The sequence below is a fragment of the Anomaloglossus baeobatrachus genome, chromosome 2 (assembly GCF_048569485.1).
Source record: "Anomaloglossus baeobatrachus isolate aAnoBae1 chromosome 2, aAnoBae1.hap1, whole genome shotgun sequence".
NCBI lineage: Eukaryota > Metazoa > Chordata > Amphibia > Anura > Aromobatidae > Anomaloglossus > Anomaloglossus baeobatrachus.
This window is the reverse complement of record NC_134354.1, coordinates 330273757-330287362: the sequence shown is the minus strand read 5'-3', so window position 1 is coordinate 330287362 and position 13606 is coordinate 330273757. Positions and strand designations below refer to the sequence as shown.

Here is a 13606-nt window from a genome sequence, read left to right as displayed (position 1 = left end):
TTGGCGGGCCGCACCTGACGTGGCGGCGGCCTGGTTCAGCACCTCACTTGCGGCGCGGACGAGCGTTGCTGCTGCGGTGGGGTCTCGGCGGGCCGGGCCTAGCATGGCGGTGGCCTGGGTCAGCGTCACACCTGCGGCGCGGATGAGGGTCGCGGTGGCAGCCGGTTCTCTACGGGCCGAGCAGGGCATCGCTGCGGCGGCCTGGGCTTGGCGGGCCGCACCTGGCGTGGCTGCGGCCTGGTTCGGCGTCGCCGCGCCGGGCGCCTCTTCAGGGACCGCGGGCGTGGCAGCAGGGATCGGGGCACTCGCGCTGGCAGGGGCAACACTGGACTCACCCATCGTTGGCAGCATCGGGGTCTGAGTCGTCACCGTCCGGTCTGGCACTCGGCGCGCGGCTCTCCCCTCATAGGCCTGAACCGCCGCGGTCATTTCCAGAAACTCCGCACGTCCCTCTCTGATCTGCCTTCCGACCCTGGCCTCCAGTTGATCGCAGAACTCGGCAAGCTCCCGACACCACCAGGCAGTGGAGCCTGGCGCTGGGTCTCGGTGTTCATACGCCATTTTCTCTAGCAGCAGACTTCTGGCTCCCTTTCTGTCCCGACGTCTCTGAACGCTTCCGCTCTCTTCACTGGCGAGGTCAGGACTCTGCAGGGGATCTCTGGGTAGCCACACCTCTTCGTGGGCGGTAACTTCTCCCAGCGCGGGCTGCTGTTGTTTTTCAGCGCGCTTTTCATGGTGGCAATATGGCGGCGCTTCCAATTTTTCAAGCGGACCGCCCAGGCACATGGTCACCTGTCTGGACAGGTCTAGTCCTTATCCTGTTCGTGACGCCAGATGTGAAGCCCCACAAGTGCAGTGTCGGTGCATTACCTTCAGGGACTCCACTGGCTCAGTCTGGTCACAGGTAGGAAACCTTCTTGTAGGATTGTCGTGACGCCACTCTCAGAATTGCGGTCAGTGGGGACCGCCACTGCAGATTAAGGGATGCCTGGGGCTGATGGTGGGTGCAGCCAGTTGTAATAGCCTCCTGAGAGTGAGGCAAGCCCCAGGGCCCTGTGTAGGTGTGTAGAACCACAAGGCGCAGAATAACTCCACACAAGCAGAATGTCTTTCAGGGGTTTTACTCACAATTGATGGCAGGGTGAGTAACCCGGGCGTAGCTGGGATGAACCAGGCTGGAACCAGGTATCCTTCAGGCTGACTGATGATGGTGACTACCGACTCGCCTTCCTTAGCCCTTGGTGGTTTGGGGTAACCCCGACTTTTAGTCCCTATGGGGGTCACCCAGGGAAGTTGCTGAAGCCTCTCTCCCCTTCGTTTGGTTGCCGTTTGCTTGTCGCCTGGACCAGATCACTCCAGCTGCTTGCCTCCTGTGAACTATGGGCCCTAACTGTGGCTACGTGGCTGCGGCTTTTGGGTGTTGTGGTGTGGGCTTTGAGGGCCCCACACCGGCAGGTTTAGCGAGGAAAGGTAGATCTATCCCCGCTCCGGGATCTGCCGCCCGTTTGGGCCTGGTACTCCCTAGCAGTCTCCTTACTTCCCACTCCGTGCTCTCTTTTTAGCTGGAGATGGATTTCGGGTAGCACTCCTAGGTGACCGTTCTCCCCCGTCGGTAGCCACTGCGCGGGCGCTGTTAGACTGCAACAGCCCCAGGGGTCTGCTCTCCTCGGAGCTCCCTGGACTCTGCACTAAACCGGCTCACTGCTCCTCCTCTCCTGTTCTTGCCTACGCCACCTAGCAACCAGGCTCTCTTACCACACCCCTTGAGTGGAGATGGAGGCTTTTGGCCCCCTCCACTATTCCAGTGGAGGTGAAGGCTTTGCCCCCTCCTGGGATCCCCAGGGGTCCTCTCAAAGGTACATGTGTGAGACCTGATCACTATGCGCCTGTGTAGTCACACCTCGGTCAGCCTTCTGGATTACCTGTGTTGTACTGTCCCCAGTATGGGTGCAGTACTCAGTGGTGCCTGACCAGGTCAGGGGCGCCACATTTGCTAGTATAATGGCTTAGTAACAATGAGTTTGAGTGTGCAATGCAGGCAGACGTGCTGCAAATATCTTTGCACTAGTGGGACAATACAGAAGTCCAACAGCCACTTTTAGTATGCCACTAAGTTCACTCAGTGTTTGCTAGTATAATGGCTTAGTAACAATGAGTTTGAGTGTGCAATGCAGGCAGACGTGCTGCAAATATCTTTGCACTAGTGGGACAATACAGAAGTCCAACAGCCACGTTTAGGATGCCACTAAGTTCACTCAGTGTTTGCTAGTATAATGGCTTAGTAACAATGGGTTTGAGTGTGCAAAGGGCAGGAGGGTACAGTGGCAGGGTTGTGGGTCTCTGGGTAGAGGAAAGGAAGCCTGCCTTTCTATCCCTCCTAATGGGGAAATGCAGCGAGGAAATCCCTGACCTTAGCTACACAGACGCTGTCATCTTGTGTAGCTGTTAAACTCTGTTTTCACGGACCTGTCACCTATGGCTCTGACCCTGCCGGTATTAGCCCTTAAAAGGACTGATAGAAACTTCTATCCCTATTCTGTACAGCACTGTGTATAGAGCGTACACAGCAGTATCGGAGATAGGAGCTGCGCCAGCGGTGACTGACACCAAGGACGCAGAAGGCAGATAATGGCGTGCTGGAGGAAAATGTCCGTTTTTATAATGCAAGGACATGTGACATGGACATCCTATCACACATGCCGTTGCTTCTCTGGCTAAAAGTCCACTTAGCTGTGTGTGTGTCTGGGATTGGCTGACATGCTGGCCCGCCCCACTACACGCACGCGCTTAGGGAAGGAAGACAAGGGAAAAAAAAAAAGGCGATCGCCATTATCCATACAGCAGTGATCTGAATGCACTGTTCTCGTACACTATACACTGAAATTTCATAATAGTGTGAGTCACAGAGTGACTTACACTATTACAGCGGAAAGCCAGCTAGTAATTAGCTGGTCTTTTTGCTGCTAGAACCGTTCTCGAACGTATCTAGAACTATCAAGCTTTAGCAAAAAGCTCGAGTTCTAGTTCGATCTAGAACAGCCCCCAAAATCACTCGAGCCGCGAACTGGAGAACGTCAAACCGCGAACCGCACTCAACTCTACTTATGAACTGCCTCCCCTCCCCCTTCATTATGTAGTAATGTCCTCCGTCCTGGCATATGCCCATCATCCTGGTGAATATGTCCTCATCCAGGTGTATATGACCCAATGCTGGTATATAAGGTCCTCATCCTGGTATGTATGGTCCACGCTGTCTCCATCCTGGTATATATGTTCCCATCCTGAGTTACATGGTCCCCAATCCTAGTGGTCATTCATGTCTGTTGGCAATTTTCTGTGGACATTTTTCACATATCATGTGAACATCCTCACCTTGCACCTCAAATATCATAGATCTGAAACTTTCTGATGCTGCAATTGGCAATTTTCTGTGTGGGCAATTCTCCATGTGGGCAATTTTCCGTGTGGGCAAATTTCCATGTGGGCAATTTTTCGTTTGGGCAATTTTCCGTGTGGGCAATTTTCCGTGTGGGCAATTTTCCATGTGGGCAATTTTCCTGTGGGCATTTCTCCTATGGGCAATATTCATGTGGGCATTTTTCCTGTGGGCAATTTTCCTGTGGGCATTTTTCTGGTCACCCTTAACTCACCACCCCTTATCTCTCCAGTATTAGATCAGAAAGACAGAATGGACAGCAGTGTGAGCAGCCTCTTTTCTTTTAATTATCCCGGTTATCTCTAATATTAGATCACAAAGACAGGGTGGACAGAAGTCCAAACAGCCTCTTTCTACCTCAGGAACTGTTGTATCTCCAGTAAATGAGCCAAAGCACAAGGCAGACAGCAGTCTGAGCACCATCTTCTTACTTCAGCACTCCTGGTACCTCCAGGATTAGATCGAAAAGACAGAGTGGACTTCAGTGTGAGCAGTCTCTTCTTACCTCAGCACCCCTGGTATCTACAGTATTAAAACAGAAAAACAGGATGGATAGCAGTGTAATAGGCTGATTTTTCTTTTATTTTCCAACAGAATCCCTGATATCTGCATTATTAGATTAGAAATACATGGTAAACAGTGAATGTTTGCAGCAGGACTTTTTTCATACAGCACGCAACCAGCCCGATGGTGGGACACACGTCAAATCCAAGGAGTCCACCTGGATAGTTACATAGAGAAGCAAAATCTGGACAGCATCTCAGTAGGTAGAGAGTCAAAAATTCACTCTTTTAATTCTGCCATAGTAGTAACTACTATGGCAGAATAAAAAGTGTGGATTTTTAACTCTTCACCCACTGGGATCCTGTCCAGTTTTTTCTCAAAGTGAACAGGGGTGTCAGCAGCCTCTTTTTACCTCAGCACCACTGATATCTCCAGTATTAGATTAGAAAGACAGGATGGACAGCAATGTGAGTAGTATCTTACCTCAGCACCCCTGATACTTCCACTATTAGGTCAGAATATACACGGGGCACATCTTCCTAGGCATTAAGGAAGGTGTTGAAGGTTCCAACTACAGTGCCTTGCGAAAGTATTCGGCCCCCTTGAATGTTTCAACCTTTTCCCACATTTCAGGCTTCAAACATAAAGATAAAAATTTAAAATTTTATAGTGAAGAATCAAAAACAAGTGGGACACAATTGTGAGGGTGAATGATATTTATTGCGTATTTTCAATTTTTGTAAAAAATAAATAACTGAAAATTGGGGCCTGCAGTATTATTCAGCCCGTTTAAGTTAATACTTTGTTGCGCCACCTTTTGCTGCGATTACAGCTGCAAGTAGCTTGGGATATGTCTCTATCAGTTTTCTACATCAAGAGACTGAAATTCTTGCCCATTCTTCCTTTGTAAACAGCTGGAGCTGAGTGAGGTTGGATGGAGAGCATTTGTGAACATCAGTTTTCAGCTCTTTCCACAGATTCTCGATTGGATTCAGGTCTGGACTTTGACTTGGCCATTCTAACACCTGGATACATTTATTTGTGAACCATTCCATTGTAGATTTTGCTTTATGTTTTGGATCATTGTCTTGTTGAAAGACAAATCTCCATCCCAGTCTCAGGTCTTTTGCAGACTCCAACAGGTTTTCTTCAAGAATGGTCCTGTATTTCGCTCCATCCATCTTCCCATCAATTTTAATCAACTTCCTTGTCCCTGCTGAAGCAAAGAAGGCCAAACTATGATGCTGCCACCACCATGTTTGACAGTGGGGATGGTGTGTCTCTAGGGTGATGAGCTGTGTTGCTTTTATGCCAAGCATATCATTTGGCATTGTGCCCAAAAAGTTCGATTTTGGTTTCATCTGACTAGAGCACCTTCTTCCACATGTTTGGTGTGTCTCCCAGGTGGCTTGTGGCAAACTTTAAACGATAATTTTTATGGATATCTTTGAGAAATGGTTTTCATTTTGCCACTCTTCCATAAAGGCCAGATTTGTGCAGTGTACGACTGATTGTTGTCCTATGGACAGACTCTCCCACCTCAGCTGTAGATCTCTGCAGTTCATCCAGAGTGATCATGGGCCTCTTGGCTTCTCTGACCAGTCTTCTCCTTGTTTGACATGAAATTTTTGAGGGACGGCCGGGTCTTGGTAGATTCTCAGTGGTAGGATACTCCTTCCATTTTAATATTATCGCTTGCACAGTGCTTTTTGGGATGTATAAAGTTTTGGAAATCTTTTTGCACCCAAATCCGGCTTTAAACTTCTCCACAACAGTATCACGGACCTGCCTGTTGTGTTCCTTGGTCTTCATTATGCTATCTGCGCTTTAAACAGAACACTGAGACTATCACAGAGCTGGTGCATTTATATGGAGGCGTGATTACACACAGGTGGATTATATTTATCATCATGAGTCATTTAGGACAACATTGAATCATTCAGAGATCCTCAATGTTTGCTGCACTAAAAGTAAAGGGTCCGAATAATATTGCATGCCCCACTTTTCAGTTTTTTATTTTTTACAAAAAATTTAAAATAAGCAATACATTTTGTTCAACTTCACAATTGTGTCCCACATGTTGATTCTTCACCATAAAAATAAATTTTTTTATCTTTTATGTTTGAAGCTTGAAATGTGGAAAAAGGTTGAAAAATTCAAGGAGGCCGAATACTTTCGCAAGGCACTGTATATATGGCCACTGTTACCTGTCCTACCATTCTAGGATAGATTTCTATCAGTGTTACAAGACAGTAGAGATCTGCGAACCTCTGAAGGCTCGAGTTCGGTTCAGTTCGTCGAACGGAAGCCCCGTTCAACGAACGTTCGACAAAGCGTTCGATGAACCTCTCGAACCCCATTGAAAACAATGGGAGGCAAACACAAACACATAAAAACACATTATACATGTACACATACAGTTAATAAACATTGCCATAACACTTACAGGTCCCCGCGACACGTCCTGCACTCTGTCTCCCGCCGCTTTTCCTTCCGATAATCGCTGCGTCCTCCCGGTAACCAGCACTGATGATAGGACCTATTGTGATGTCAAATTAGCATGTGACCAGTCACGTGTCTATTATCTCATTGGCTACAGACTGGTCACATGGCTAGACGTCATTGCTAGGTCCTGTCAGTGCATCTCTCCGGTACGCGGTGATCATTCCAGCATGTCCGTGTACCAGTGAAATGATCTGGCACATGGTCGACTCCCTGTTCCTGCATGCGTGCGCTCTTTACAGAGTCAGCCCACATGCAGGGACTAGCTGTTACAGCCTGTAAATAGCGGCATCGGGAATCACGTGATCGGAGCACCGTTGCTATGGTAACCCGCCTGTCAGCGGAGACGTCACCGCTTACAGCACGCAGCTGCTGCTCACTCACTGAGGGAATAGACTGCACGGGGAGCAGCAGCGTCTTCCTCCCATGCAGTGCTGTCTGATGTAGCAGAGCTGCATGGGTTGAAGGAGAAAGAAGACAGAAGAGCAGGATCGTGGAGGGCTGACAGGGAGTAATAAATATTTATTTATATTAATAATATATATTTATTAATAATAATAAACATGGAGTCTCTAATGTGTCTGTGTATTTATTTCTATTAAAGTATTTTTTCTCTGTGTGGTGTCTTTTTTTTTAACCCTTTATTGGAGATTCTTAATAGCCGGGTCAAACTTGCCTGACATTAAGAATCTCTGGCTTAATACTAGCTAGTAAAACAAAGCTAGTATTAACTCATTATTACCCAGCAAGCCACCCGGCTTCAGGGCTGCTGGAAGAGTTGGATACAGCGCCAGATGATGGCGCTTCTATGAAAGCGCCATTTTCTGGGGCGGCTGCAAACTGCAATTCGCAGCAGAGGGGCCCAGAAACCTCAGTCCAACCTGTGCTGCGGATTCCAATCCCCAGCTGCCTAGTTGTACCTGGCTGGACACAAAAATGGGGCGAAGCTTATGTTGATTTTTTTTTTTAAATTATTTCATGAAATTCATGAAATAATTAAAAAAAGGGCTTCCCTATATTTTTAGTTTTCAGCCAGGTACAAATAGGCAGCTGGGGGTTGGAGGCGCCGTACCTGCCTGCTGTACTGGGCTAGCATACAAAAATAAGCTCACGTTTTGTTTGGGGGGCAAAAAATTCCAGCATACAGTCCTGGATGGAGTATGCTGAGCCTTGTAGTTCTGCAGCTGCGGTCTGCTCTCCTGCATACACTAGTGAAAGGAGCATGCTGAGCCTTGTCGTTCTGCAGCTGATGTCTGCTCTCCTACATACACTAGTGAATAGAGCATGCTGAGCCTTATTGTTCTGCAGCTGCTGTCTGCTCTCCTGCTTACACTAATGAATGGAGCATGCTGCTGTCTGCTCTCCTCCATACAGACAGACAGCAGCTGCAGAACTACAAGGCTCAGCATACTCCATCCAGGACTGTATGCAGGAGTTTTTTGCCCCCCAAAAAAATTACGTGGGCTTCGCAATGTTTTTGTATGCTAGCCAGGTACAGCAGGCAGCTACGGGCTGCCCCCAACTCCCAGCTGCCTATTTGTACCCAGCTGGGAACCAAAAATATAGGGAAGCCCTTTTTTTTTAATTATTTCATGAATTTCATGAAATAATTAAAAAAAAAAAATGACGTGGGCTTCGCCCAATTTTTGTGTCCAGCCAGGTACAACTAGGCACCTGGGGATTGGAATCCGCAGCTCAGGGTGCCCAAGCTTTCTGGGCACCCCTGCTACGAATTGCAGTCCGCAGCCGCCCCAGAAAATGGTGCTTTCATAGAAGCGATATCTAGTGCTGTAGCCAACTCTTCGAGCTGCCCTGGTGACGGGTGGCTCGCTGGGTAATAATGGGGTTAGGGCTAGCTATATATTATCAACTGGCCCTAAGCCCGAAATTCATGGTGTCACGCCAATATTAGACATGGCCACCATGAATTTCTAGTACAGATAAAAAAAAACACAACACACAGAAAAATATTTTTATTAGAAATAAAACACAACACAATTAGTGACTCCATCTTTATTGAAATAAAGAACACCCCTCTGCAGTAATCCTGGGTCAAGGGTCCCGCGCCGTCCAATCTGGATCCAATATCATCTGATTGGTTTGCTGGAAGGCAAAGCGATCAGATGATGTGTCAGGTTCAAGGGCATGAATCACATGACACAGCAGCTGATTGTATAAACAGCTTTTATACTATCAGCTCGTGCAAAAAAACCCCAAAAAACTACACACTTCTGTGCAGACTCCTGTCCGACAGCATCAGCTGATAGTTTAGCCAGCCGGGCGGTAAAAAGCCGGCCTCACCGCTCGACTTATAGTGTCAGCTGATTCCGTCAGGTGACCGCATCAGCTGATCATCGCCAGGTCTGAGACAGAGAGAGAGAAAGAAGAGAGAGAAGATAGAGTAAAGAGAGAGAGAAAAGAGAGAGAGAAGAAAGAGAGGGAGAGAGAGAAGAGAAAGAAACAGAGAGAGAAAGAGAGAGAAAGAGAGAGAGAGAGAGAGAAAGAGAGAAAAAGAAAGGGAGAGAGAGAAAGTGAGAAAAAGAGAGAGAGAACAAGAGAGAGAAGAGAGAGAGAGAGGAGAGAGCAGTGCAGCCTCATTCCATGAATTGCTCCGATTTTAGAGGTGTGTCCCGCGGCTCACAGCTGATGTCCGGCTCCTCCCCTCAGTGCATAATTAAATTATAATTATAAATAATAATTATAATTTAAAATTAAAAATAAATTAATTTTTTTACCAGGACGGCCGGGACGCGAACTCGTGAAGTACTGCTTCTTAGGCGAGAGCTCTATCCATTGAGCCACTGGCTCTATTGAGAAACATAGGCAGATTTGGTTATCTTGACTTCTGCATTGCAGACTGAAGTCTGGTGACAGCACGGCTCACTTCAGGTGCTGCTGGAGAGAACACACATCGCTCCCTGTCATCTTCATGTAGCAGAGCTGACAGTGTCGTGTGGATTACTTCGGACCTGGATTGTTGTTTTGGGATTAATAAAAAGGTAAATGAGGGTGTTTTTGTCTTTTATTCCAAATAAAGGATTCTTTCGCTGTGTGTGTTTCCTTACTTTCACTTTCAGGTTGATCATGGAAGGTGTCTCAGGGAGACGCTTATCATGATTAACCTCTTATTACCCCGATTGCCACCGTACCAGGGCAATTTAGGAATGAGCTGGGTGGAGTCCCGGGACTGTCGCATCTAATGGATGTGGCAATTTCGGGCGGCTGCTAGCTGATATTGTTAGGGTGGTGGGCTCCCCATAGTGTGGCGCTCCCCATCCTGACAATACCAGCCTCCAGCCGTGTGGCTTTATCCTGGCTGGTATCAAATATGGGGGGACCGCATTTTTTTTTTTTACTGCACAATATAGACCCGCCCACCAGCGGCTGTGATTGGTTGCAGTGAGACAGCTGTCACTCATCGTGGGGGCGTGTCTGACGGCAACCAATCATGGGCGCCGGTGGGCGTGGAAAGCATGGAATAACTAATTGAATAATGAAGCAGCAGCCATGTTCAAAAGAGGAAATGCCGCTGGAGATTTGTAGCAGCCGTGCAGCGAGATGCCCATGATCGGTGAGTAGGAAAGATAGAGGGATTGTGCTGGGGACGCAGGACGCATGCAGATACGAAAGGTGCGCACATACTTACTGTGAAAAGCCACGCTTTTGGTGCTCGAACCGTTCTCGAACGTAACTCAAACTGTTGAACTTTTAGCAAAAGGCTCGAGTTCGTCGAACGACTCGAACACCCCCCAAAATCACTCGAACATGAAATTGGCGAACCTCGAACATCGCTCATCTCTACAAGACAGTGGTCATTTTAATTCTACAGTGAATAGCTTATTAGACAAAGGTATCATGATTTGATAATAGGGAATAAGGAATTTTATTTAGTTATTTTTTTTTTCTTTTCATTAAGAACCTTTTTTAAAGTCCCAGAAATCAACAGTCCATTTTAAAAGAAGAAAATAATTCTGCAGAAGAAATCTAAGCTCTTCTTTTATATCCTTGTTATACCCTTACAACTGTTGTGCTTTTATGATTTCCTAATGCTAGGCGCTGCATTTGTAGAATTCACGGTCATGTCACGTTCAGTCACTCTGTTCATATGTTCTGGTTGTTATGATGTGAAAGTCATCAACAACTGATACACTTTATGCCAAGCTGCCTTATTTCTGGCACAGGGTTTGGTGAGGGTTATTTAGAGCAATCTTGTCAAGGTATTGGTAACACAATCTCTCTATATATTTAAACTAGCTGTAGCATTAGGCCATATACAATCTCTTCATCAATTTACTGAGGACAAGAGTTTAAGACATCAAAAATATACAGATGTTCATTACGTTGGCAGCATGCGTCCCTGTTCACGCTAACAACCACCAGGCTGCTAATTACAGTGTTTCAGGGACACAGCCAGGAAACATTTTACGCTGTTGCTAGCCAGTCGATCCAGGCTGTCGTACATTCAGACTGTTGGACTTCCGCATCTGGATTAACCTCAGTTATGATTCTCCTGGGATTCTTTATGCAGAAATGAGAGCTTCTTAGTCCAAAGAAACTGAAATTCACTGAGACTAAATTATATTGCTGATCTTTAGGCTCACATATTAGATTCAATTTACAAAAAATCCGTTTGAAAATAAAGGCATTACTGTATTACTAGAAATTAAAAATGGCTGTGATGTGAAATATATTGTAGGTACTGTGATTATACAAAAATGTGTCGCCCAGGTTTATGGGGTACTCGGTCCCGGGCAGTGTATAACTGGGGAATGTCACTTGGTGGCCGTTGCCCAGTTCCGTGCCCTGGGTGATTTTTGAAAAAGGGGTATATTTACAAGGGAATTAAATAAGTTTCTAACGTGACGCCACTTGTGGTTTGCGGCTATGTGGATGGAGCCGCCGCTGCACAGTTTTCTCTACTGGAGCTGGTGTTGGTGACAGCCTGGATGTTAGACCCTCCGCAAGCAGGGCCAGGCCCCAGAGGATAGGTGATGTAGATGGGTGTTGAAAGAAGACAGGCCACACAAGGGGTTGCAGTGTAACTGGTTCCTTTACTCATGGCAAGATGTAAACTGGTCACCCAAGGAAGACTGGTATTCACCGCAGGTCCCCTTAGTTACAGTGCCGATTTAGTGACCTGGTGGCTTCTTTCCCCTGTACCTCTCTTTGGTTGGTGGGTCCCCGTGGCTTGGAGCGGCTGGGGGTTCTCTCCTGGAAGTCTCTTAACGGCAGTCCATATGACGGTAGCGTGAACCCTGTGGGGTCGGAGTCTCTGGTCCTGTTCCCCGGTTCTCCCGTTGCTACTATGTCCCAAACTTCAAGGTCAGTGAGGTCCTTGATGGTCCTCTCACTGTGCAGATTTTATGAGGTCTGCTTGGAGCGTTTGCCTGACCTAGGATTCTGTAGTCCATCGGTGCTGTGGTTCCAGGAGTACTCCACCAGCAACCAACTGCCTGGGCCCTCAGGTCACTGTTTCACTCCTGTCAGTGCGTCTGGTCGCTTCCTTTCTCTTTCACAGACTCCTGCCAACTACTGTCTGACTGTCCACTGTCTGCCTCTCCCACCTGGTTGTCTAGTGTACTGGATTGGCGCCACCTCTAGGCGGCCATCCATTGGTCCAACCCTAGCCTGGTACCATTCGATGGGGGATTTGGGGAAAATAGGGATTATCTGGAATGTTTGTGTTGTTACCTACACTGGTCTTCCGGGTTCCTGGGAGGTAGGCATGCATCCTGGTGGGGATGCAGTACCTTGTAGCTCCCTGATGACCTCAGGGGCGCTACAAAACAACCAGTCCGCAACATGGTGCTTAATAAGGAACCATAATTTGTCCATATTCCAGATAGTATTGTTATACACCAGTGTTGTATTTACTGTACCCCTAACAGGAATCACAAGAACAGTACTTTTATTGGGTAATGCCATCCGAAATATGGCAACCTGATGGGGCTGCGTTTCTATACCTTTTGCCGGCTCAGCGGTAAAAGCATAGGTAATTCTTGTTTGATAATGAGGTGTTATGCATAACCTGATTGAAATACACTTCTGCATTCACTGTAATGTGCACACAGCTTCTGTACCTGCACACATCTATCAAGAGGACAAAGAACTTCCCTACACACTTGATATGGCAAATATGTAAAGAAAAAAAAAGTACAAAAATAACTTGCCCATAGATGAGAATATAATTATAAAACAATATTAGCGGATTTTTAGGCAATGATAAAAGTATCTGGCAATGTAGTACAAGAGGTCTTCTCAGTTGAGGTATCGGAAATCACAAATTTCATCAACTTTTAGACATTTTTAACTCCTTTATTAAAAATGAACCTAATCTGTGTTTCATTCCATTGTTAATCAGATTAGATCTCAGTATTTGGAATGTATACATTGGGCACCATTCGGTGATAGTTTGTATTGAAATCAGTTGTTAATTTTGAATGTAACGCCGGTCTAATTGTTAATACAGTTGCTTGCTTGCTTGCTTGCTTACTTGCTTGCTTACTTGCTTACTTACTTACTACTTGTTAATACACCTAAGCCAAATAAAAGTTCTGTTCTGTATATGTATCTCATGTTTTCAAGTTTAAATCTGCAGGGAGTCCGGAACCATTGCCACTTTAATACATTTCCTCATTGATTTAACCCTTCAGCTCAATCTTCTGTTTTTTGTTCACTGGCCAAAAACCTCTTGCACAACAACCCCTGGCAATATCTATCAGCATGTTTTGACACTTGCCATTTATTGAAGTAATGTTACTCATATACACTTATATGAACCTCGCATCTCTACTCTTTTAGGTAGCTTCCGGTATGGCATATATTGAAAGAATGAACTATATTCATCGTGATCTTAGAGCTGCCAATATTCTAGTGGATAATAACTTGATTTGTAAGATAGCAGATTTTGGTCTTGCTCGGCTCATCGAAGACAATGAGTACACAGCTCGACAAGGTAATTATCCTTAAAGTATATAAATATACTTTATAAAATATAGTATTATAAAGCAGATATCAACCAGAGTGTATGGAAATAAATTAACATTTCTTTGCCTTTCAATAATTGCTGGCTCAGTTGGTAATGCTAAATTAATGGGGCTCTCCTCTCCAGTTATAAAAGTAGCAGAGGAGTATACCATAATTTGGGGAATCATGGCAGTGTGT

General features: G+C 46.2%; 1 protein-coding gene across 1 annotated transcript in view; it reads left to right on the top strand.

Moving 5' to 3' along the window:
• Positions 1–13606, top strand: part of FGR (FGR proto-oncogene, Src family tyrosine kinase) — an 895442-nt gene that overhangs the window by 859810 nt on the left and 22026 nt on the right. The window contains exon 12 of the mRNA XM_075333908.1: positions 13244–13397. Coding sequence (XP_075190023.1) covers positions 13244–13397 — 154 coding nt within the window. The remainder of the gene's footprint in view (positions 1–13243; positions 13398–13606) is intronic.